The sequence below is a fragment of the Oreochromis niloticus genome, linkage group LG7 (assembly GCF_001858045.2).
Source record: "Oreochromis niloticus isolate F11D_XX linkage group LG7, O_niloticus_UMD_NMBU, whole genome shotgun sequence".
NCBI lineage: Eukaryota > Metazoa > Chordata > Actinopteri > Cichliformes > Cichlidae > Oreochromis > Oreochromis niloticus.
Window position 1 is genome coordinate 53,629,928 of NC_031972.2, and position 25,602 is coordinate 53,655,529.

The window sequence follows — 25,602 nt, forward strand, 5'->3', positions numbered from 1 at the left end:
CCAGGTTGGAAGATGTGCCTTCAACAAGGTGCTGAAAACCTTCCTCAGAGATTTTGGTCCATGTTGACATCACAGCGTCACACAGTTGAACTTCCATAATGAGGATTTCCTGTTTGACAGCATCCCAGAGGTGCTATATTGGATTCAGATCTGGTGGCTGTGGAGTGCAATGAACCCTACCATCAGCTAGGCTGTAGTGTTTAAACAATGCTCAGTTGGTACTAAGGAGCCCAAAGTGTTCCAATAAAATATTCCCCACATCATTTCCTCACCAGCAGCCTGATCTGTTGATCCAAGGCAGGATGGATCCATGCTTTCATGTTGTTTATGCAAAATTCTGACCCTACCATCTGAATGTTGCTGAATCCATTGTCTGTTCTAATTGTAGTATCAATTTCCTGTCCTTAGCTGACAGGAGAGGCACCCAGTGTGGTCTTCTGCTGCCATAGCCCATGTACTGTAAGGTTAGATGTGGGTTTTGCATACCTTTGTTGTAATGAGCAATCATTTGTGTATCTGAGCAGTCTCAGCATTCTCCTCTGATTTCTGGCATTAACAAGGCGTTGTTGCCAAGAGAAATGCCGCTCACTGGATATTTTACCCTTTGTGGACCATTCCTTGAAAACAACCTCGACACTGGTTGGGCAGAAAACTCTCTCTAGAACAGCAGTTCATCTAGCACCAACAATCATGCCACATTCAAAGTCACTGAAATCACCTTTGTTTCCTATTCTGATGCTCAGTGTGCTGTTCAGAAGGTTGCCTTGACCATGAATATATGCCTAAATGCAATAAGCTGCTACCATGCAATTGGCTGAATAGAAATTTCCATGTTTTCAGTGTGTTACAATGACATTACTGAAGAAGAAGAAGAAGCAGAGATATTATGTGAATGCACTCAATTATGAAGGAAACTGTCCATTTTACATGAAAAAAACCTTCTGAATCTCCTCAAGCTTTAATGTGATTTATTATTTTTCACATATTTTGACATTCCATGTCTGAGCTGCTCTGTTTAATAAGCGTAACAGAAGGAGGAGAGGGGAAAAGAAGTACACATCAATATTTAGAAAACCAAAAATGTATTATAATGAGAGGGAACAAAGTTTTCGGTACTGGCAGCCCCCTTTTTAAAAAGCAAGCATCAAAATTCAAATTCTAAAAATGGTCTCTCTTTAAAAAACAACAGCAGTGTGGAGTGTAACTCTCTGTAGGTTTGCAGCGAGCTTTAGCCGTGCAAATTGGGACAAATCCTTTTTGAAAATCTCCATTCCAACTTGACAAGTTTAAACAAAGCAATTTCAGGCACAACTGCACCTGCAGTATTGACGTGCCTTGTCAGGGAGGTGTCTAGCAGGAAGACAATAATTTGTCTACTAACACGACTGAAATGAGCTCAGACTCTGGACGCTGTAGGCCAGGGGGGGATGAAGTGACACCTCGTAATAGAATGGATTTATAGAGGACATCTCACATTAGGCAGAGGCCTTTGGATACACATTTATACATTCACAATGTGCAGCCTTCAGAGCAGCTCAGTAATGACTTTTTTATCGAAGGTTTTACAGAAATTTTGCACGTTAGACTGTAAATCACAGCAATGATAAAACTATTGTGATAAAAAAATAGCAACAATGAATTACACTCCTAATAGTTTTTTTTGTCTATACAATAGAAACGCATTTCTACACAATGAAAGAACTTATCATTCTGGTTGTATTGCTCACTCACGTCTGTTTTCCACAGACAATGTTGCTTCTTCTGGTCTCTCAATGGGATTTTGTTGACACTAACAAAAATACAGGATTTTCACAGCTTTGTCCTTCAAAGACACAAAACAAAGGCAGAATGTGGTTTTTTTTCTTCCAATTTAGGCATTTGTCTGCTTGAAAAGGAGCATATTTTTGAATTGGATCAGCTTTCTCTTTGCACTTCCTCCAGTCGGCCTGAAGGCTGAGGTTGCTAGGCAATGGTGGCTATCTCTACGGTGACGCGATCCCCCTTGGGCTTGATTCTCACTCATCACCTGCACAGACAGATACAGGGCACACAGACCCGCACACACACACACACACACATGGTGAGGGATCACTGCTATCCGGAGTTCTTTCTCTCACTCTGCTCTTATCTCTGGGAAGCTGTTGTCACTCACTCATTGCCGTGCTGAGAGGAGCTTCAATGATTGCACCTGATGAGGCTTAGAGAACACCTTGGAAAACCTCTCAGGTGTCAAGCAGAACCAGATGGTGACAATGAAGAGAGCCCGGGAGCAGTTTGGCAGCTCAGCATCTCCTCTGTCCACTGCTCAAATAAGCTGTGAACAGAAAGGTGTGTTTATTCTCCAAGCATGGATAAAGGTAGGGATTTATTTTGATTCTGAAAATTGAAGGACAAATTCGCCTTGAAACGCTTGGAGCTCCTCGAACGACCCACCCGCATTCCTGAGATCATTTTCGCTTTTGTACTTTATTTGTTATCTGTGTGTATGCAGACACAAAGAGTCTGACTGATGACAGTTTGGCAGGTTTTTGTGTCAGTCTTTCAGATTTGATGAGCACACTGAGCACATTACGGTGGTTTACGAAGTCACTTTGCAAGCAAAAAGTTTGATTCCAGTTGGAGACAGAAATCACTTTTTGTGGTTGTGACAGGAGAGACATATAAATGAGGAAAATTAATTTCAAAATGTTATTTAAAAAACCCAACTTACAATACACAAAATAACTGACCCTCTAAATTATTTTGTTTCTTAATTGGTATTTTTATTTGTACAGTTACATGCATTAAACTATGTGTTTTAACAGGGGTATTGATAACGAAAGACCAGTTTTTTACTGGAAATGAAAATGGCAACATTTTACTACTGTTGTTACAAAAGCCGGGGCAACTCGTCTAATCTCATATGCAATTTTTTTTTCAAAGTGAATAAAAAAATGTAACATGCATAAACTCTTATAAATGTCAATAGCCAAAAAGCTTGTTAAAACAACATATCCTTTGATCTGCTGGTTGAAAATGTTTTGGTAGTCCCTCCCCGTACACTTGGCCAAAATGCCAACTACTGAGTGCACTTCATGTAGCCATGCTCGAACTGTGAACCAGGGAAATGGCTAAAGGGGAATGCCATTGCATGTCTACGAGGAGAGCAGGTCTGTCAACAGTTAAATCTGTTAAAACTCACTGACTTTGCCACCCACTTAAAAGAAAAAATGACCTTAATGTGAACACACTCAAACATGTTCAAAAGCGTGTCAACAAAGAAAGTAAGCAGTTGGTCTCTGTGCGTCTGCCGCCATGAGTGTTTGTGCGTGCATCCAATGGTTCGGGGAACAATGTTGCTGTCTTTAGAGCAAAGCAGCCTGCGCATTTAAGTAATAAGAATAATAATGAAGACATACAAATAAACAACACAAAGCATCCTCTTTGTGTCCACAAATTGACCACAGAAAGCAAACAGCAGCTCAATAGAACTAAAAAAAAACACAGAAGTTAAGCTATGGTTTACCACAACATTATCCCCCACTCCACAAAAAAAATGTCCAGTGCAACACTGTCAGCTGATTACTGGAACTGACACATGGTCTGCTATTACAGCACTTAGAGTTTACTAGTCTGACTAACTGAGTGACAGAACAGCACACATACACATGATTTACACAGTGGCTGTTACACTACATGAAGCTTAAAGTTGGAAGCGCACCTCATCACTGATCTGACTTTATTTTTCAAGCTTGGACCAAAAGCCTGACCTTTACACGAGGTTACAGTGTGCTGGGAGGCTTCAGCGTGAACGCTCTGACACACACAAACAGCCTGTGTACAGCGTACATGCAGGCATAGAAAGGAATCATGTTTTCCATTCCCCCACTCTTCCTTCTGCAGCTGTATCCATGGAAGCACAAATCAGGTCAGAAAAACATATCAGCTCAGGGAAAATCATATCAAGTCCAGAGAGTGTGTGTGTGTGGGGGGGATGAGCAAGTGTGATTTTCTCAGTGCATCCATAAAGAAGGATATATATGTGCAATACAATCAAATAAACATCAGTTTGAAAAAAGGGTGTTTTCATGTACCCCATCTAACGCGATCAGAGCGACGACTATAGAGTGTGTCGAATAACTTCCCCAGTTCATAGCTGATCAGTTTTATATTAAAGAGTCAGTTTTCCCCATCTGTTAGCTCTAAATAAAATGAATTCTTGACTCCTGTATAGATGGATTCATATGCATGTTTGTATGTATATTTAAATGCTTACTAAAGAAAATCTATCAGCTTTTCCTCTGAGCAGTATTACTTAAGCCATCCAGACTGCAGTCATGTAAGTTGCCAGACTGTAGAGATATCAGATGTAGAGAAATCTGCCTTCACTTCACTGTAATAGAACTAATAAATAATATATATGCATATTAATATATATATATATATATATATATATATACATACATACATATATATATATATATATATATATATATATATATGTATATATATATATATGTATGTATATATATATATATATATGTATGTATATATATATAATGTAAATATATTTATAATACAGGAAAAGCACAGTGGTTCGCACCTAGCAAGAGTAAGAAGATGGTGGGTTCAAATCTACTGGCCAGCTGGGAGTCTGGAGTTTGTATGTTGCTTGTGTGAGTTTTCTTCAGTTACTCAAGCTTCTTCCCACAGTCCATAGAAATGCATGAGGTGAGGTTAATTGGTGTTTCAAAATTGCCCACAGGTGTGAATGTGACCGTGATTGGCTTTCTGCTGCTCTGCGTGGCCCTGTGATAGATTGAAGAACTGTCCTGGTTGTATCCCGCCTCTTGCTCTATGACAGCTGATGGGCTCCATCCCCCTGTGGCCCTGAATCGAATAAGTGGATGGAAGGATGGATGGCACATATAAAATGCACTCACCTTGTGACACTCAATGTGGCAGCATGTTAAATTTAATAAATGAAAAACTCAGCAGCAATGTCTCTTTCCAGCAATCATATCCCATTTATGAGACACGAGTGCAGTAAAAGTTCTCCTCCCCAAACAAAGGCTATTTCTGTTCATTATTGGCTTTTTTGATTTTCCAGAACTCTAAATCATGTAGAAAGTGTAATGAAATATGTAAAATGTTTTTGCAACTTTGTGCATCTGCCTTTTATTAACTTTAATTTGCCCCCAAAAGTGTGTGCATGCTTGAATCTACTTGAATATTTAGCAGCATCTACAGTATTAAGACAGACCACAGCAAGTCTGAGGCTCAGTGCAGCTCTGTGATCTTTTTCTGTACACAAGTGCAGGCCTGGGATTTATCACAGAGCTGAGAGACACAGGCAGAAGAGAGTGCTTACATTTCTCAAGGGGCATATTCCACTAATCCTGATTGCTATCTTCGTACTACTAAAGCAAGAGCATCTATGCCTACAGTTGAAAAGAGCTGATTAGCTCTGCTTCAAGGGCATTTGCTGATGCACAAGTATCTCTGTGATGGGCTTCATTGGGACTGAGGAAAGTTGAGGAAGGTGCTTTATGAGATATGGTGCTTTTGCAGCATTGATTACAAAAAAGGACTTTAAAATCCTACAACAACTTGATCCAGAAACCTTTCACAAGCTGAACACAAGTGACCTTCTTATGAATATTTTTGTAGCTTAGTCAGATAATGCATTCCAATTCTCCTGGCTCACTGATTAGAGTTTCCAGCATTTGAGATTGGCAATTATTTGGCCTAAAGATTTTTCTTTATTATTATTAGTCCTTTATTTATTCAGGTAAAAATCTCATTGAGATTTAAAATCTCATTTCCAAGAGAGACCTGGCATCATGGCAACAAAAGTCACATACCACATAGGTATATAACATTTAAAACAGGGACGGGACGTATTTTTAGCCATGCTGTCGGCTTAGCCCCAGGGTAATTGCAACCAGCTGGTCAGCAAAAAATAAATAAATACAAAATTAAATAAAAAAAAAACTGAATGGTTGTCAGTGAAATGTTTGTGGTCCTCAAAGGATAAATCCTGACATCAAACAGCCTCTGACTCAACATTATAGTACCCCAAGTAAACAGTTGTGAAATATATTGCCTTTGCTGTTGGCAAAGTACTCTCCGTTTCCTTTTGGTGGGTTGTAGTGTCTGGTGCAGGATTTTACCACCTCATGGCTTAAAAAGTGCATTAAAAAATTAATAATCTTCTTTGTACGTTGAATTTACTTTTACTTACACTGCCAGCATACTACTGTGTTCATGTCTATTTCTAACTGAGCTGTTAGCTAAAGCACAATGAACAATCCTGCTGCATTTTTCTCCATTTCAAGTATGAGAGCAGCTAATACCTCGATCAGTGCAGGTAAGTAAGTTTCTATTGATAGCACTTTACTTGAAGGAGATCTGCCTACAAGAAAGTCTGCGTTTAGATGTGAGCAGCTATAATTAGATTAGCAATTGGACTGCACATCCCTTGCTGAAGTTTTTTCCTGTTATTACAAAAGTCTTAATTTTCCATCTCTCATGCAGTAGAACATAAAAAAATTGCAGCCATAACCCTGAATTTATGCACTGGCTGTAATCTGCTGAAAGATCTGCTTGCGTCTGGAGACTGCAAGCGCAATTAATGAGTAATCAAGCTGACTGTGCACACAAACACATGGATCGGTTTTAATTTTCCAAGCCTGCATATTTGTATCTATAAAACGTCAAAATATAAATAGCCGATCAAGGTTGCTTGCAGTCATCAGCCTTGTTTTGAACTGAAAAGGTCCTTCCACAGCCAGCTTTTGTCTGTCTCCCCAATGGCAAATTATATTCAAGGTTACAATTCGGTCTCGAGTTATAAAGGGTCCGTCTCCGTCTCTATCTGGCCTTGGATCGGGGACTGCCTGCCAAAGGGAAAGGTCTGACAAGTATTCCTGCTTGTATGGCAGCTTTGTGAGTTCTGTGATGAAAGATAGATGCTTGTTCCCTTTGCCCATCCTCACTGTTATTCAAGTACACTGTTTTCCTTTCTTTAGCTTTGTTTGACCTTAACATTCAGAAATGCTCTGCTTGACAGTCAAGGATAAGATGTAGCCTAGAAATGTAATGTCCAACACTTGTGTAACAAATAATAGAATAATTAGCATATATCTGTTATCAATATTTATATTAAATAGGTGCATTTGCTAGCACTTATCTTGGGTGTTACTCTATGAGGAAATGATAGAAATGACTTGCAAACACCAACCTTTGCGTGGACATGTGAGAAACAGCACATGTGAGCACAGTTTTCGCAAGCAAATAACTTTTCCTTTGAAAGACACCTCCAGGAACATCTGCATGGGAACACATGCGAAAGGCAGGAAATTCGGCATCTGTCAGCGTGACGTGCAATGTGTTTTTCAAGCACTTCAGAGGGATGAGCAGACTTTTGAGCCCTGGAATCTCCGAGTCCTGAGAGAATTTATAGAGTCCAGAAGCAAGTGGTTTTCATTACCCATGTCATCTTCCACATAAATTGCTGTATTGGGCTCACAGCTGGAGTGCTGGGGTGATTTTTGTCTCCTGGCATAATTACTGTTATTGTGTGTTTTCACAATATGTCCACGAGATTGTTCCAGTTGTTGTTAACAATACACTCGGTGTGATGTGACTTGAATGAGAAGGACAGAGGAGGATTTTCATATCATTAACACTCACTACAGTCTACATACTTGCATTATCCTCCCTTTTATTTCACAAAAATCCCCAAAGTCCTTGAATGGAATAAAACCGCAGAGACTACTAACAACAGGAATCCCCTACCAGTGTGCGGGGGCATTCCTGTTCCAGTTTAAAAACCATCCACTTTTAACAGTATTCATCTGGCAGAGAGGAGCTACGAATTATCCGCCAGGAATTGTGGTATAAATTGTGCATAAATTGTGACTGGAAAAATGAACGAACCGCACCTGGTCTGACACAGCTGTTTTACACACATCTCTGCAGCTAAGATCAAGAGGCTGGATTTTGCATTAAGGCCTTGAAAATGTCTTAAAGGCATAAAAGAAAGAACAGAGTAATTGTCTCTTTAGTCAGTAGATTGAAAGCCAGTGAGTCTTAAGTATTTAATTTGGTATGCAGAAGGTAGAATGGAATAAAAGATGGAAATATATTCTCCATCCACATAAAATGAAAATCTTTCCATATCTTCATTCAAAATACAGACTTTCCCTGTTGTAGTTCCCCATCAACACAATGCACTTACCAAACCTGCCAAACTAAATGCACGTTTTCTGCTTCAGTGACACTGCATTGTCTGCAAAACGTGCTGCTTTACACTCAGATACCGCACTCCAGGGAATCCTTAGCACACTGTGTTGTTAAAGACAACATCACATGAGATCTGTTTAAGGCCTGACCCACAAAGAAGGCAAGATCTAACCTCCTTTCTTCTGTTTTTTTTGCCTCAAATGTGTCGATTTTGCCACAGTAAACTATTTTGAAGAAAAGTAAAACTCTAATTGTATGGATGCAGTGATATAGTGTCTGATGAGCAGAACCCAAAATGTTCCAAACCTGTGTGTGCTTGTGTTTGCTTCACATATTATTCCAAACTGCTTTGCCCTGCAGTGTTTTTATTTTTGCTGTCAGTGCGGGTTGTGCTTTGTGTCTTTATTCAAATTATTATTTTTTTGTGTGTGTTTGCAAAACCTTTTTAGAACAGAGTTTCAAAGATGGTTTAAAATAAAGCTGTAAGAAAAAAGTAGATATCTCTGCGCATTGTTTACTAGTGTCACTGAAGGTGTGTATAAAGGCGCCCACCTAATTTCTGGTTTCACAGCTTCTACCAAACTCTGTTTCCCCTGTATTTACTAAAAGCTTCTGTAGTGAGGCTGTAATTAGAGGACATGGGTTCAGAGGGGGGTTGCAGATAAGAGTTTAATTTTATCAGGTGTAATGTGCTATCAGAGCGCATTTCGAACCTCCTGTTTATTGCCTTGTTGTGCTTCTTTAGGCCTAGCAGGTGTTCGCTTGACTTGGATACAGTGATTTAGAGCAGCATGTCCAACCAATTATCCTCCCTTCATCCATGCCTGTCTCAGTGGATTCTTTCTACCTGCCAGCATTTTCCATTGTCCTTTGCAGATAACAAGGACACAAAGAAGGGAAAATTTGATCTGATGATGTAGATGACCCCAGTGACACCAAATAAAAAAGGATTTTAAAAAATAGTTTAAAGATATTTGCAAAACTATCTGTTGGTGTGTAAAAATCAAATTCTCAAACTGCACTGACCATGAACTATAATGATCATCAGTCAAACAAAACATCTTTCCATAACAAGACCAATTGAATGATAAAATGGATTAAATGTGAAAAATAAGCTCTACAGGTAAATGAACAAATTACCACAAGAGTAGCAAAAGAGTGCGAAGATGAGGAAGTGGATGAAAAATAATTTAGGGGTCGAGTCGTCATGGCTCTGCAGCCCCCCCACGGCTCAACACGAGAGAAAACTCCTGAGAGCACAGGATTCTCAGGAGGATGTCTAAAAATACTGTTTGAGGTATTTGTATCATCTCACTACTACAAGTGATATGATGCTTCCTGGAACGCATTACTAAATACATTTATTTAGATAATTAAAAAAATGGAGAGAATGTATGTTTTTTGTCGGTTTTTAATTCCTACTATGTGTTCATGCTAATTTATATAGGTTAGTGTAGTTCTATCTTGAGCGTTGCAACAATAAATATATTATATAGCAAAAAAACCCCAAACAAAATGAAAAGGACGATGTCTTTGTGTTACTCTACTGAAAAATAAAGGAAATTGCAATTACTAAGAAATACGATCAGTTATTTTTCACAATATCCAGAAACTAGCAGGAGCTAATATGTTACCTGATTGTCTTTATTTCTTTATTTTTTACTTACTGACTTTAATTGAAGTTACATTAATTTAAATTTTGTGTATCACTGGTTGCTTTTTAAAATAAAGAATCGGGTAGATATAGTACGTGAGTCCTGAGCCCAATGGTAACAGCACACATATGTTAGTGGAAGGCCTCACACACCCATTAATGTGCTGGGAGCATTTTGGATTTCTGTATCTTGTTTATCTTTTGCGTTGCATGCAAACCACAAGTACACAGTATATTTTTCTCTGCATTTGAAATTTACTGACTTGATACTATGTTTTTTTTAACATTAAAGCCATGTTTTGTGCTGTTGCATTGAATCCCAATATGGGCACATATTGGGTAACAGCGTTTCTAAAAATAATATAAAAACTGTGTTCTTGAATTCAAAATTTTTAAACATAAAGAATGCAGAGTTGATACCCTTGTAAACAACTGGCAACACTGAGGTGCATTATATGATATGCAAACAAAGAATTGCTGTAAGCAATAGTAAGCAGTAGTACAGTATATTGATACTGCTATGGTATTGTGCAGTATGTATACCTCAGGCACTGACAACATGTGAAAAGTGGAGTAGGGAAAGCTCACTAGTTTGAACAATCAAACTGCGGACACCAGATACAGCACTGGAGCTTCGAGACTATTCTAGGTGTCACAAAGACTCAACAGACAACTTTAATGAAAGACTATGTAACTTTGCCCTCTTCATATAATCCATCTGTGTAGTCTGACTACAACAATCCGTCAAGCGAAGACCTTTCAAGCACTGGGTGGAATTTAAAACAGGTGCTGCACAATTGGTTCCTCCACGGCAACAGAGAAAGAAAAACAGCCACGCCTGCAAGAACATAACTGACAGAACATCACATTCTCCATCCAGCTGTGTTGTCAGTCCAGGGATAACATACAGCATGCACGCAATATAGTATGCATTTCCATTCATTTCTTTAAAAAGCTGTATTCTTGGAGAAGCACATTTTGTCTCCTTTTTTTTTTTTTCCTGGTGAATTAGTTGTGATAGTCTTGATGTAAGACAAAAGATATGCGGGTTAAAACACATTTCATTCTGAGCTTATTCTCTGACACCTTGTGTGTTCTTCAAGTGGCGCTAGAACATCTGGAGCGGATTTAAACTCTGAAATTCTGGCTGGAGATTCAAAGTGACGACTTTTTAATTGAATCCACTCCAAAGTCTGCAAGGCTGAAACGTCTTCTGGCAGGACCTTTCAAATCCATACTCATGTTGCTTTGTCATGTGACCTCTTTCGCAGTGCTTTTTGACTCCTGTGTCAAACTGATAGTGCCTTTTCATGTGGGTGCACAAAAGGGTGAAAAGTAATCTCTTTCAGTTGAATGGATTGTCTTGTCAAAAGATATCTTGATTAATTTAAAAAGACGTCAAATAAAGTGTTAAATATATGCATATGCAATAATCTATTTCGTGTACAGTCTTTACTCACTTTTCATGGTTTCTCTGTGACTTGTGAATGCTGCCTCCCTTCCATCAATCCAGGCCTAACCATAGCACATACCGGCTACAACTAAAACCTAGGCTACTGCTGTGTAACAAAACACACATTCACATGCCACAGACAGCAAATTGCTTCTCTCATTCCCCACCACGCCCTGCCTTCATTCTCAGCCACCTGCAAAACAAACTGCGCTGGAAATTTCACTACAAATTACCCTGTGTCTGCCAAATCCCCCTGGGAGCGTAGGAAATCAAAACCCGGGATCTCCCTGCCCTGTAGAAACAGACTGTAGCCCCACACGGGCGCGCAAAATATCTCGACTGAATTTTGTTTAAAATAAGAATCACTATGTGCGTGTGTGCTTTTTAAAGATATTCATTTACTCTACTATTCTTACATTTGCGCTGTGGATTTCAGGTTTTCAGTTTCTACCTTTGAGTATTTCGTAAGATGATCCTAGAAATCACGCCAAGCTTAAAGAAACATGTAGTTTCACAAATAAAGCTGAAATTTGTTTTTAAAAAAAGTTTGGCGTTAAAGGAAAAGGTGACCATGTAAAAGTCACCAATTTAACTCCTGACAACGCCAATGCTGTGAACATGCCCCCTACTTCTGTTGCGTTTCAAGTCACATTACATTTTGAAACCAGGCCTCCATTCCTGCTAAGAAAGAGTGAAAACTGAGACCTGCTTCGCTTCATGGGAAAATCAAAGGAAGGCACATACCTTAGCAGTGAATAATGATCAACAGCATAAACCCAACAGTATGTACACTGTTAGTGCCACAGTGCCTCCTGGTGACGTCTCCGCATAACTCCAAACAGACAGGAATGTCGGAGAGAGAGTGAGTCCGTGCCCGATGTGCCAGAGAGATGAGTGCTGAAAGCTCCTTGGAAAAAGGATTAGGACTGTTTATGTTGGCCAAGTGGCCCGCTGCCAGCTGCTCAAGTGTGCAAACTTCTTAAAGCTGCAGAGCTTCGGGTTGGCCATGAATCTTCTTACTCTATTTACCGTCCTCTCTGACTGTTTGGATGATTGTGCTTTGTTCAGGAGGGGGGAAAAAACCTCCATTTCAACCACCACCTCTAAGAAAGCCCTGCTGCTTGATTCCAAACCAGCTTTTCTGGGACACCACCTCCACTGCACACCCATGCACAAAGTCTTTGCTTTACTCCTGGTATGTCTGTGTAAGTTCTCAATAATCCAGGTTATGGTAAATTTAAGAGCTTGAAAAAAAGAAGGCAACTAGACTTTAGGTTTGTGAGGAAGGTAGGTCTTCACAAACCTGAAGTCCACTCGCTTTGATGTTTTCTCCTGGTATGTTTTTCTATTTTTTTTTACCTTAAATATCCAAGCAAAAAAAAATAAATCTACTTAATAAACTAGAGTGATATCAAAAAGATGTATCAGCAGTAGGATAAGACTGAGCCTGGAGGTGGCAGGATGCCAGAGCTCTGTGGCCTGGAGCTAGATCAGAGCAGGGTTCATGAGCTGTCGCTATGAGATGGGGGTGGGGGGTCTCAGGTCAGAGAATAATAAAAGGCAGCCTCAGCAGCAACACAGCTAAACCCCAACTTCTGTTATTGAGCTTTGGAAATCACCAAGATAACTTATTCTCTCCATAACATGTAGGCTTCAGGGTTACCATTGACAGTAGAGGATTTAAACATGCGTATCCAGTTAGTTTAACAGATATAATCGTACAAATTTAAAAAAACAAAACAAAAACCTCCAGATTATTAAGCTGTCCCAGTCCTTTTAAATTGCTACAGCACAGGGATGCAAATTCTCGCAGCTCCAATGAGCATCCATGGGGCAAGCACCAAATTTCTTATTAATTTTAGCTATGCTGATCTAACTGCGTGCTGTCATTTCTGTATGCAGTGAGAAAACATAACACTCTGGAGCTTTGAAATTCAGCTGGCTGTGTTATAGAGCTCAGTTAAATTTAATTTCTGCTGGCCAGTTTGATCTATTTATGCAGTCTTTGTTGATTTATAAATAAATCGCTTTGACTTTGATGTCCATTACTGTCACACAGCAGCAGTTGTTCACAGACTGAGTGGGTCACATTTCAAGTGGATATAAAGAGTAACCGAGTCCACACTGAACAAACTCTTAGCAGGCTCAGCTTCACTATAATGTACTGTATGTAGCCAATGTCAGGTATTTATCCTGCCAACCTGGTTTGTGATAAAGACATTTGCCAAAAGCTGAAAATCCATTATATACACAATTTCAAAATTTAAAAACATACCAAGAAGCTGATCTATCTTTCATAGATCATTGAGGTGATAAGAGCAGCACCTTAAATTTATATTAGAGCTATTTTATTATATGTTTTAACTTGGACCAGCTGTGACCAATCACTGCAGTCACTGGCTGTGACCACATAATATCCTCTGGGATTAATCAAGTATTCTGATTCTTGCCCATGCTGCCATCTTTTGATATGCAGTGGTACTGCAAAAAAATACATTTTTAATTTAAATACATCAAAAAACATTGTTATGGGGAGAAGTCTGTTATCAGTTTGTTTTCTGTCTCTATGTACAACTGTGTGTGTGCGTGTGTGTATATCTTATTACACAAAGACAAGTGCATTAAAAGAATTAAAAACCACCACCACATAAGAGCATACTTTATAGACTATCACACTTAAAACTTTGTATTCAAACACTGGAACATGCAAAATACAGTCTTGCACAAGAATTGACTTAAAAAAAAAATGCACCAACAAATATATTCAACACCTTTGTTGAGTTCATTAAATTAAAATAATCCAGCCACTAAAATGTGCATAAGCCATGCAAATTCATCAGCCTTCCCTGGTGGACGTCTGCAAAGACAATAAAAACTTGACATTAAGGCACTTAATCAGGCAGAGAACTCAGGCACTCTTTAAAAATAATGAATCTTTAAAAATTAATTATCTTTAAAGTTCACAACTACCACCAACATAAAGTATATTGCACTCCATTGTTACCGTAAACAAATTCACATATTTGGCACTGTGTACTAAAAAGTCATGAGGTACATTCCACAGATACAAAGATTAGACGAGAACAAACACACATGATGCTAATCCCAATGTGTAAAAACAGTTTACCCTTGTTTAAAATAAATGTTATACTCTTGGGATGCCTTAAAAATGACACCAATATGATAAAATCTTAATGCTGACACAGTTTTGGACTCTACATTATTACCATGTTTGCAGGCTACTATCCAAAACACTGATTTGGCACATTGGCCATTCTCATATTGGTGTTCTAAACTGATAATCCATCCAAAACATATTTGGATGAAGCTACTCAGATAAAGCTGAGCTCAGGCTCAGCAGATCACTTACAAAAGTAAAGAAGAGGTGTAAAGTAAAAGTAAGAGACGGAGAAAATCTCTTGAACCATGTTGAGTGTTGTTGCACGTCACGTTCCCTGTTGGCAGCACACATGTGGAACGCCACAAGAATGCCTCTCTCAAAAAAACAAACAAAACGAGGACACTACCTGTTAACTAAATCACACTTTTTTCATTATTGTTTTACACTTGCAATTAGCGATAGACCATAAACTCTTGGGAATAGTGTCCATTTGCTGAGGTAATAAATCATGTGAGCAGTAGAGTAATTTTCTCATAAACTTTTTACCAGTATGATTTTCTTTCGTGACTAGAGAAGTCGCCCCATAGCAGGACATTAAGAAAAAAAAAATACAGGTTCAAGGCACTTGAGCATTAGTTTCACATGTCAGAGCTGGAACCATTCATCCATTCATACAGTGGTGTAAAGGCAGACTGTGATAAACATTTTTCTCCCAGAGAAATACTCTGTGTGGATGCTATTGATGTTCAGGCTGTAGCGTGATTATTTTCACAATGCACATGCAATAATGCTCCAAATTAAGTGAAGCACCTGAGGATCTGGGACATCAGCTAACTGTTTTTCAGTAAAAGTGATTTTTCATGAAAATGTATTTTACAAAAAATTACAAATTGCTGGTGTCCTAAAGCGTGACAATAATTAGAACAGTATTCAGACATTTCACTTGAAGGTAGAGGCTCCACTGAGTTAAAATGTTGAAAGATTTTGCATCATTGTGATCGTGGTCTACTTCCAAGCCCATGAAGAGAATAGTATTAATTACATTTCAGGCTTTCCAAAGATCAAAGCCTTCCTATCCTGGTTCGTGAAAATCCTTATGCCCTTTCGTACTGAGGCTCATACTTGAGGCATCTGATGTGTTGTTTGAATGCAGAGCACCACTTCCGCCACCTTTCGTTTTAATATAAATTACGTAAAATAATGGAAGGACGATGCCTATCAGGACCATGGCAACTACAGCGTTCCACCAGTTGATTCCCCAGTCAGCACCATAACTGGTCCGACGCTGTCCTTTGAACCCAAAATTCTGTTGTTTCTGCAAGTTATCCAAAAAATCCTCATCTTGATAAGTTGTGGTTTGGATTAGTTTGTTTATATCATTATCCACCTCCATGAGAAAGTCTGATGCCTCTTGTATATGAGGCTGGGCTCTTGCTTTGTTCTGAGGCTCCACTGGTGTTTGAGAAGCATGGGGCATTTCTTCTTGAGGATCACTCGGGTTTGAGAAAGTCTCAGTTAAGAAGCTGTGTTTCTGAACTGGTATTTTAATGGATTTCAGTGCAAATAGATCTTGTTCCTGCATTAGGTTGTTCACCCGCTTTATATCAGCTACCTGTTGAAAAGGTGACAAATGTACATCAGTATTAGCACATGAAGAAAAAGAATTTTACAAAAATGTCTGTAGCTATGAAAAAGCTTTTACCTTGCAGCCATATTGCAGTGCAAGCTTGCTGAGATTATCATCAGCTAACACTTCCCGCTCCAGCAGCTGGACATTTTTCAGTCCGTCCTCCTTCTGGTCCTGGAAAGCCCGTGGTCTCAACTCCATGACAGCGAGTTCCTCATCGTCTGAAGATGCAGCACATTCATTTGTTTTCCTCCTGAACATATAGACCTGGCCATCTGCACTGGCGTGAACATCCACCGGGGCCTGGAAAGCCCGAGGACCATTCTCCCCCCGCCACATAATTAAACACCAACCTGTAAATGTGAGCACATAGCTAATATTTACACATGCACAGGAGATAAAGTTACATGGAACATATGTTCTATGTTTAAGTAAATTCTGTAAAAATTTATGTTTTGTCATTCATAATTAAATGTGCAATGTAGACATAGCTGGGTTATGTAGAAGAAAATGACCAAATAGCCAACCAGCTGATCTGAGTGATGGTGGGCAGAGCGTAAATGCACAAACACCTACACATAACTATACATTGGTCCAAATGTCAGGGAAATCTGTTTATGATTCATGTGTTTGAAAGAATAAAAATATCTGCCAATATACATCTAATAATATATCTGGTTAAGTCTGATGACATTAGCCATTTCTGCATCCAAATGTTCCTTTGGTTACCAAAAATCAAACAAACACTGAAGCTGCACTGAGTGTTATAAACGGCCCAAAATCTTTCAGCTCCACTGAAATGATCAATGGGTCTTTTCTACCACGTTTTACAATAAAATTGGATGGTGATCAAAAGAGAATTGACATGGTTGGCTAGTTTCTATTTAAAGATGATTAACCATGTTCTGACTGGAGGTGTTCTAAAAAATGAACAAACAAAAAAACTAAAATATAGAGTTTTGCTATCTGCTAACACGAAAGCCATCATATAAGGCAGGAAGAAACCAAAGAAATTGGACCAAGCTTCAGCCAAGACAGCATCTGAGATGATCCACCCACAACACAAGGTTAGTCTACAGTATTCAGTTATGTGGCGAATATGTCCTGATGCTGAGCTTAATCTCCACATTGAAATCTTAAGTCGGTCGAGAGTGACTAAGCAAGTCCATGGGCTACGGTTGCATCATGAGCATCACATAAAAACTTACAGATGTACTGAATGTGAATAGTGCTAATAAAAAGGCAGAGTGGCTGACAATCACCACTGGTTATTTGGGGGAGGTGGGGGCTTGTTTCTATTAAACAAAACAAGACACAAAGGACTGCAACCTGCCTGTTCTTAAAAAGAAAGCAGCCTCAATAAATACAGTACCTGAAGCTGTATTTATTGAACCTGAAGCAGAAATTATACCTCATTACTTAACAAGCAAAACCTATCCACCAGGCTATAGTTATTATAGCAAAAGCTTATAAAAAGATAGAATTATCACTGGGTAGATGATTGGTGCAGAATTGCTTCTTGGTACAGCCCTCCACAACAGTCCCAGAATCTCACACGGCTTCTTGGGAAATTAATCGCCTACCTTTGGCCGAAGAGGACGGCCAACAGTCCAATGCTGAAAATGCACCTCTCTTTTGTGGCGTAGGGAGTCCAATTCCTAAGAAACGCTAAAACTATGGCATGCTCTTTTGTTTTCATTTACAAGCTGAAAAATCAGGAGAATATTGTTCAACTGACTGTTGCAAATTTATTTTGGATACACACTACTGCATCCAAAATAAAAATTAATCGACTCTGAATGATAAACCAAAAAGACACAGGAGTTACAACCGCTATGTTGTGTGAAACGCCGTTTCGAATACGTAAAACACTTTATTTTACATTAGGCGGCAGACAACATTTTTCCGGTTTAAGTACAGCCAGAATTTTTTTTAATTACTTTTAACGTAACATTTATTTAATCTAACAACTTTCGACATTATAACTTGGGCAATTTAAATAACCTTTGTGATGGAAATTGTAACCCCCACCAGGGCAAAAACTCTTACCATATACCGTACTAACAGAGCATGTTTCCTAAGAACGGAGCTCAGTGTGCGCACTTGAATGCAGCAGTAAGTTGAGCTAAAAGGAGCTAATGCTAGCAAGTTAGCTTAAGGAGTTCGTCTTCGGTTCACCAACTATCGGCATCGCGAAAAAACCCAAACTAGCGACTCGGTTTACTTCTACTATAAGTACAACAGGGCCATTCGTTGGAGATTAAAGACCAGAGGAAAACACTTTTACTGACTTCAAACGCCCAGAGTACATTGTTTCTTTTCAGTTACCTTATCCAAAATGCATGGGTCACTGATTCCCAGACCAGTCTGGTAACACTAGCTACTGGGAGGCCTTTCTTCTTCGTCGCACTGTAAAACGTGTTGGTATTATACGAGCATGCAATAGCGCCACCCGCGATGTCTCAGGCTAAAAACATCGGTTAAAAGTGTTATAAAGAGTTTTTGGAGGTTTTTTTAATAGGCTTTCATTTTTTTTTCTTTTCAGTTTAATTTAATTTAATTTAATTTAATTTTCAGTCTTTTTGCTTGTTACTCTAAAGCTCGTAGGGGACAGGCAAACAGAGGAGGAGGATCTCAGAGTATGAGGAGTGGTGAGGAGGATATGCAGCAGATTAGAGTGATATACAGGAATGAGATTATAGAGATACTTGAAAGTAAGTAGCAGAATCTTAAAATGAATACAATATTTTACAGAAAGACAGGGTCGAAGGTCTTCTGGTAATAACAAAAACAGCTGCTGAATATGAGTCAACTAAAATGTATTTTACCTGTACAGCACTCGCTGTCTCAAGAGGGCACGCAGCATCCTACGGGACTGTACACACCCAGGACACGGGGTGTTTAAGCTGCTGCCGTCTGGCAGGAGGTTCAGGCTGCTGAGGTCCCGAACAAACAGACTCAAGGACAGCTTTTACAATAGGGCAATAGCCCTGATCAATGCAAATAGCTGACCTGATTGGCTACCTCCCTGGACTTTTTTAGGGGGGAGGTAACAATGTTTAAAACAATAACAATAATAATATTTATATTTATAACAAGGTGCAATAATAATTAATGTGCAATACACATACACTTATTCTTCTTTTTTTATTTACTAAGTTAATATACTGTGTTGTGTTGTTTGTGTTGCGTTGTGATGTGTCATATCGTGTCGTGTTGTGTTATATGTAGTGCTGACGTAGGACAGTTTTCCAATTTCATTGTACTACTGTACTATGTATGACTGTGCAATGACAATAAAGAGTTATCTTATCTTATCTTATCTTATCTTATCTTAAGAGTGAAAGATAGTAGTGAGCCCTGTTATGACGTATGGTCTAGAGACAGTGGCACTAAAAAATGCTGAAGGTGGAGGTGGCAGAGTTGAAGATAATAAAAATTTCATGAGTGTATCAGAAGGACAGCTCCAAACCTACCTAGTTGGGAGTTGCCCCTGAAACCCAGTAACCAGTTGTGCCACCTTTAGCAGCAACAAGTACAATCAAACGTTTGTGATAAACAATAACAACTTTTGCACTCTTCTTTGTAAAATTATTTTAATTCAACCACACTGGAGGGTTTTCAAGCATACACCAGAGCATCTCAACAAGATTAAAGTCACGCCAGATCACTCCAAAACCTTCATTTTTTTTTTTTTGAGCCATTCAGATGTGAACTTGCTGGTGTGTTGTCCTGCTGCATAACCTGAGTTTGAGCTTCAAAACACGAAGTGATGGTTGGTCTTTCTCCAAGACTTTTTGGTATAAAGCAGAATTCATAGTTCATCAAGATAGTTCAGCAGAGCAGCCCCAGACCATCACACTACCACCACCATGTTTGACTGTTGGTATGATGTTCCGTTAATGAAACACTGTCTTGGTTTTATTTGAGATATAACAGCACTCAAACTTCCAAAAAGTTTAACTTTTTTGTCATCAGTCTGCAGAATATTTTCACAAGCGTCTTGGGGATCATGAAGATGTTGTTTGGGAAATGTAACACAAAGCTCTGTGTTCTTTTTGGTCAGCTCTCCCACGGATGCCATTTTTGCCCAGTCACTTTCTTACTGTTGACGTTAACAGAGGTAGGTGAGGCCTGCAGTTCTTTAGATGTTACTCTGGGTTCTTTTGTGACTTCCTGGATGAGTCATTGATGTGTTCTTGGAATAATTGTGGTATGCTGGCCACTCCTTCCCAAGAGTGGCAAGTCTCCATTTGTGAATAATCGTACACTAGAGTCGCAATGCCTTAGAAATGACTTTGAATTTGTTTGATGATATTTAATATTTAAGTATGACAAATATGCAAAGTAATCTAAAAAATCAGGAAGGGGATTAAATACTTTTTCACTGCACTGTATAAATTCTGATTCCAATTGCTGTACTATTTGAGTCCTAAATCTGTTATCTGTGTAACAATAACATCTGAGTGAATCCAAACTAGTACAAATGGCAAATGTCAAGGTGGATTCATCAGTAAAGAGACAGACTGTGAGGTGTTTTTACTTATAATGTTGCTTCTGTCCATAAAACAACTCACAAATATTGTATGTGTTGTGTTTCTATATACCTTTCTTGGGGTGTAAACAAAATCAACATGAACTTAAAAGCTGAAGAGTCTGTTTTACAGTGAGGGGACTGCTGCTGAATATTATGATAGCAGAATAATTGACCAAAAGTATTAATTACAGAATGCAAGACAGCAGTAATGCCCAATGCAAAAACCCATTTTACAGATAGATGACAAGAAACTGTTCATAAACATAAAATGAGGTACATGGTATATAGTATTTTAGTATTTTCTTCTTAAAATGATCATTTTCTGTGATTCTGACATCTGTTGGTGGAAAATAATCATTACAGTTCATCCAAGTTGCTGAGACTCAAGTTATTTGCCTGCTGTAATTTTGCTGGTGAAAAAAAATGGGATGGTGAGCACAGCATCAAGCAGCACACAGTCTTGAGCTGAGAGTCTGCCATAACCTTAATATTAGTCCCTCTGTCCTCAGGCAAAGGACCGGAGTTTATAAAAAGATCACCGTAGTGGTGGTATCTCATTTTACCACTAGATGGGGCTATTGGTCTTTCAGAACTTGCCATTTAAGTTCGTCTGTTAGGTGATACCAAGTGTTTTCTGGCATTATTTTAATCCTTTCCTGTTATTAGTTACTCACTGATGTCTTCTGATGTCTCAACTTCTCATAGATGAGAAGCCCCTCCCGTCTTCCCAAAGACATAGACTGAGTGAAAACATGGAAATAACTGATTAATAAAATGTGTGTATGTATTTCATGTATTTTTTTTTTTCAGGGTATTGCAGAACACTCACCTGCAGCTATATCCAGCTGTACTGAAATCAATTCCAAAAATAATGCAGCTCATTCTGGTGCATCTGTGGTTATATTAATTTTTTGTCAGACGTAGAAAATAATAATTAACATTATTATGGAAGCCTGCTTTTGTCACACAATGTGCTATAATCACTGTTTGGTAAAATAACATCTTACTGTAATCACATTACATTTTTCAGTGGTGCAGTAATGTAATGCGTTAATGTATTAACAACAACCCCAAACATGCTTTTTTTCTTTCTGCACACTTGTGTTACAATCAACTGACTTTTATGTTTATTGCACAAAAGAACAAGAGTACGATTGAAATGCAAACTGCATCCAGGACAGAAACAGCCCGCTACAATCAGCATGCTTACACAAAGATAGCGAAAAGAAACTACACTTATTTTAAGCATAAGTCCAAAACTGTACTGTTTGTATGAAATATATTTGAGACCTGAAATGCCATTATCAGGTTTACTCTCATTAGTCTTCTGAATTAGACTGTCAAACACTTTGTAGGCTGCAGCACATTGGCATGGTCAGCTCAAGAGCTGCTGGTACATAGAAGATAAATGCTAAGCTAATTATTAACTAACCATTGCCACCAGTTTTCACAGTTCTTTGTCCAAAGCCCTATAATGTCACTTAAGTAGCAAACTTGAATGATAATCAGACTCATTCTCCATGTTGAAAGACTGAAACATAACTGAAAAGGTATTAACTTAACATATGGGGGGACTTTAGCCAAAAAGAGTTAGCTTAAGCAATATAAAAACAACACATTAAAAAACATGCACTATTTGAAGATTTACCTGACAAATTTATTTGTATTTATTATCCCTTTTATTTGCCATTTTAGTTCCATATTATATTATATTATATTATATGTGATATTTTATTTTTCGCTAGCTTTTTGTTGACTCTGTTACATCATAGAGCTGTTGCAGATTTGTCACACACCCATGATGTGAATCTCTCGTTTCTCCCATTCCACCACATCCCAAAGGTGCTCTGCAGGAATGAGATCAGTGACTGTGGAGGTCATTTAAGTACAATGAAGTCATTCTTATGTTCAAGAAATCAGTTTGATAAGATTTGAACTTTGTGACATCTTGTATTATCCTACTGGAAGCAGCCATCAGAAGATGGGTACACCGTGGTCATAGAGGGATGAACATGGTAAGCAACAACACTCAAGTAGGCTGTTGCATTTAAATGAAATTCAAATGATACTAATGAAGGTCCCAAAGTGTGCCAAGAGAATATCCCCCACAACATTACACTACAACCAGCAACCTGAACCGCTGATGCAAGGGAGGATGCTTTCATGCTTTCATTTTTTCAGCCTCCCTGGTACAAACAACCATTTCACATTCAATGTCACTTCAGTCAACCCTTCATGTGATTGTCTGATTAGATATTTGCATTAATGAACAGTTAAACAGGTGCACGTATAACCTATAAAATATATATAACCTCTAGCATGTGATCAAAAGAGCTCTCCTTGCAGGTGAAAGAAACCATCTTTAAGCTGCGAAATCAGAAAAAAAACATCTGAGAAATTGCTACATTAGTAGGAGTGGCAAAATATACAGTTTTGTACATCCTGAGAAAGAAAGAAAGCACTGGTGAACTCAGCAATGCAAAAAGACCTGGACGTCCCAAAAGACAACAGTGGTGGATGATCCCAGAATCATTTTCATGGTGAAGTGAAACCCCTTCACAACAGCCAACCAAGTTAACAACACTCTCCAGCAGGAAGGCGTATCGATAGCCAAGTCTACCATAAAGAGACGACTGCATGGAAGTAGATACGAGGGTTCACTGCAAGGTGCAAGCTACTCATAAGCCTTAAAAATAGAAGGGTTTGATTTGACTTTTCTAAAAATAACATCTAAAAAATCAGTTCTGGAAAAACATTCTTTGGACAGATGAAACCACAACCAACCTCTACCAGAATGATCACAAGAAAAAAGTATGGAGAAGTCATGAAACAGTACATGATCCCAAGTCTCCTACATCATTTGTAAAAGATAGGGAGGCAGTGTGATGGCTTGGGTGTGCATGGCTGCCAGTGGCACTGAGACACAAGTGTTTATTGATGATGTGACACAGGACAGAAGCAGCTGAATTAATTCTGAGGTGTTTAGAGTTAAATACATTGTTTCATAATGGTTCATAATACAGATGGACAATGACCCAAAACATACAGTCAAAGCAACCCAGTTGTTTCTTAAAGAAAGAAAGAAGTGCAACATTCTTGAATGGATGCATTTCACTTTTTGAACACTAAACTTCAGACAGAAAGGCTCACAAACAAACAGCAACTAAAAGCCACTGCAGTAAAGGCCTGGCAGAGCATTAAAAAGGAGGAAACCCAGCATTTGGTGATGTCCGTGAGTTCAAGACTATCCAATTTTTATCCAATCTTTTTGTTCAGTCTACTAAATTAAAGCTGAAAGTCTGCACTGCAATGGCATGTGAGGCTTTTCATTTAAAATTAATTGTGGTGATGTACAGAATCAAAATTAGAAAAAAGTTGTCTATGTCCAAATATTAGTGGACCTAAGTGTATATGACAAAGATTTGGTGCTGTAGTAAAACAAAGAAATCTTTAACTACTCATCCACTGTCACATTTTACAGTTGACCCAGCAATAGTCATGAACTGTTTCTGACCATGTTTAAAATGCATGCATTAACTTGGAAAGGAAGTTGAATTCAGGTAGCAAAGAATAATCGGATATGTGATTAAGAGTCAAATTCAGAAAATAAACACACTTAATTGTGATTGACTGTCCGTGGATCAACAGAAGCAGTCTGTAATTTCTAAACTGACCTCTGCAGCAAAGTGTAGTGCTTATTTGAGTGTTCTTTGGAATAGCTAGTCTATACTTTGTTTTTACTGTATGCTTTCATATGAATCCCTTCAGAATAGAATTCAGTGACACATCTGTTCAGTCAGTTAGGTGTGTCTATTCTTTCCCAGACATCTAGTCACAAAAATGTGGCTTTTGAAGTAATTTTTAACAAGCTTCCCACTTGCTTTACCGTATTTTCCGCACTATAAGGCGCACTTAAAAATCCTTTAATTTTCTCAAAAATTGACAGTGCGCCTTATAATCCGGTGCGCCTTATGTATGAATTCTGGTTTTGCTTACTGACCTTGAACCTTTTTTTGACAGAAAAATCTGTCAAAAAATGTTTTAGTACGACTTTGGTAAGCTACAAAGCTGCACTGCTTGATGAATTTTCGGAGCACCGTAGTCAGGAGGCTCGCGGAGTGATCTGGGTCCAAAACTCCGTCTGCTTCAGGTCCCAAAGTCAAATGAACACTGCAGCATCACTGAGAGTTAAAAGCTGTATAAATTCTTTCATCTTTAATAAATTGATCAGTGTTGCTGCTTTACCAGGTGTAACAATTAAGTTTAACATCCAGGCATCCATGAAAACAGAATTTATTAAATTTAACGGAGTAAGAAGTTAGCAGGAAGTTAGATCACTAGTTTCCACCTAAACATGATATGCCATGTTCTGACTGAGAGATTTCTGAAATAATTAAAATGTAGAGCTCTGCTATCACTTCCAACATAAACAAAGACAGAAAACTAAACAGCACTTACTTTTGTAGGGTTACTGAAGTTGGGCTAGCTGGTATATAATGATGTGCAATGTGATCACTAGCGACACAGATATGTTAGCATAACATAAACACAGTGAAGCTGGAGGACGGATGCTAACTTTTTTCCATAAACGTTAACGTGAAGGTTCCTGATGGTTAGAGACAAATGCAATCACATGGCAGGATGCTGTAAACGGACCAAACTTCAGTCAGGAGAACAACTGAGATAATCCATCCACAATACGAGGTTAGTTGTAATATACTGCAACAACATGGGAATAGAGCAGCTGCGAGAGAATTCAGCATTAATGAATCAATAGTACGGAAGTGGAGGAAGCAAGAAGAATGAGTTGAGTAAAGTTTGTCTTATCTGCCTGTTTTGTTTCGCTTTGCTTAATGTGCCTTATAATCCGGTGCGCCTTATGGTCCGAAAAATACGGTACATTTTGACAAACAATTTTCAGTGCAGTGGTACTTTTAGGTCACCTGAATGTGTCATGCATATCTGCCATATTGTGTGTCCTTCA

General features: G+C 38.6%; 1 protein-coding gene and 2 long non-coding RNA genes across 5 annotated transcripts; 1 reads left to right on the forward strand and 2 right to left on the reverse strand.

The window, feature by feature from the left end:
• Positions 1–951: 951 nt before the first annotated feature.
• Positions 952–12,276, reverse strand: LOC102081303 (uncharacterized). Its single transcript, XR_269404.3, has 3 exons — positions 12,078–12,276; positions 2,153–2,314; positions 952–2,026 (listed from the first exon to the last, which is right to left on the reverse strand). It is a non-coding gene; the product is annotated as an uncharacterized LOC102081303 (long non-coding RNA).
• On the forward strand, positions 2,234–5,186 carry LOC112847302 (uncharacterized). The gene is made up of 3 exons (XR_003220766.1): positions 2,234–2,357; positions 4,562–4,655; positions 4,745–5,186. It is a non-coding gene; the product is annotated as an uncharacterized LOC112847302 (long non-coding RNA).
• Positions 12,277–13,977: 1,701 nt separating the features above from the next.
• Positions 13,978–18,513, reverse strand: lysmd4 (LysM, putative peptidoglycan-binding, domain containing 4). 3 transcript variants are annotated; one of them, XM_003440602.4, is made up of 3 exons: positions 18,410–18,513; positions 16,157–16,434; positions 13,978–16,066 (listed from the first exon to the last, which is right to left on the reverse strand). In XM_003440602.4, exons 2-3 carry the CDS (start codon positions 16,418–16,420, stop codon positions 15,527–15,529), a joined length of 804 nt encoding a protein of 267 aa, XP_003440650.1. In that variant the 5' UTR covers positions 16,421–16,434; positions 18,410–18,513; the 3' UTR covers positions 13,978–15,526. The 3 variants fall into 3 exon arrangements, with proteins under 3 accessions (XP_003440650.1, XP_005470835.1, XP_025765121.1); XM_005470778.4 differs by lacking the exon at positions 18,410–18,513 and adding an exon at positions 18,131–18,394; XM_025909336.1 differs by lacking the exon at positions 18,410–18,513 and adding an exon at positions 17,665–17,872.
• Between the last annotated feature and the right edge of the window lie 7,089 nt (positions 18,514–25,602).

What these genes read in the sequence shown, in the direction of transcription:
- lysmd4 (XM_003440602.4), bottom strand. Translation starts at nt 16,420, where the DNA reads ATGTGGCGGGGGGAGAATGGTCCTCGGGCTTTCCAGGCCCCGGTGGAT. An exon ending in CACTGCAATATGGCTGCAAG is followed by an intron (nt 16,067 to 16,156) that starts GTAAAAGCTTTT and finishes CCTTTTCAACAG; the next exon opens with GTAGCTGATATAAAGCGGGT.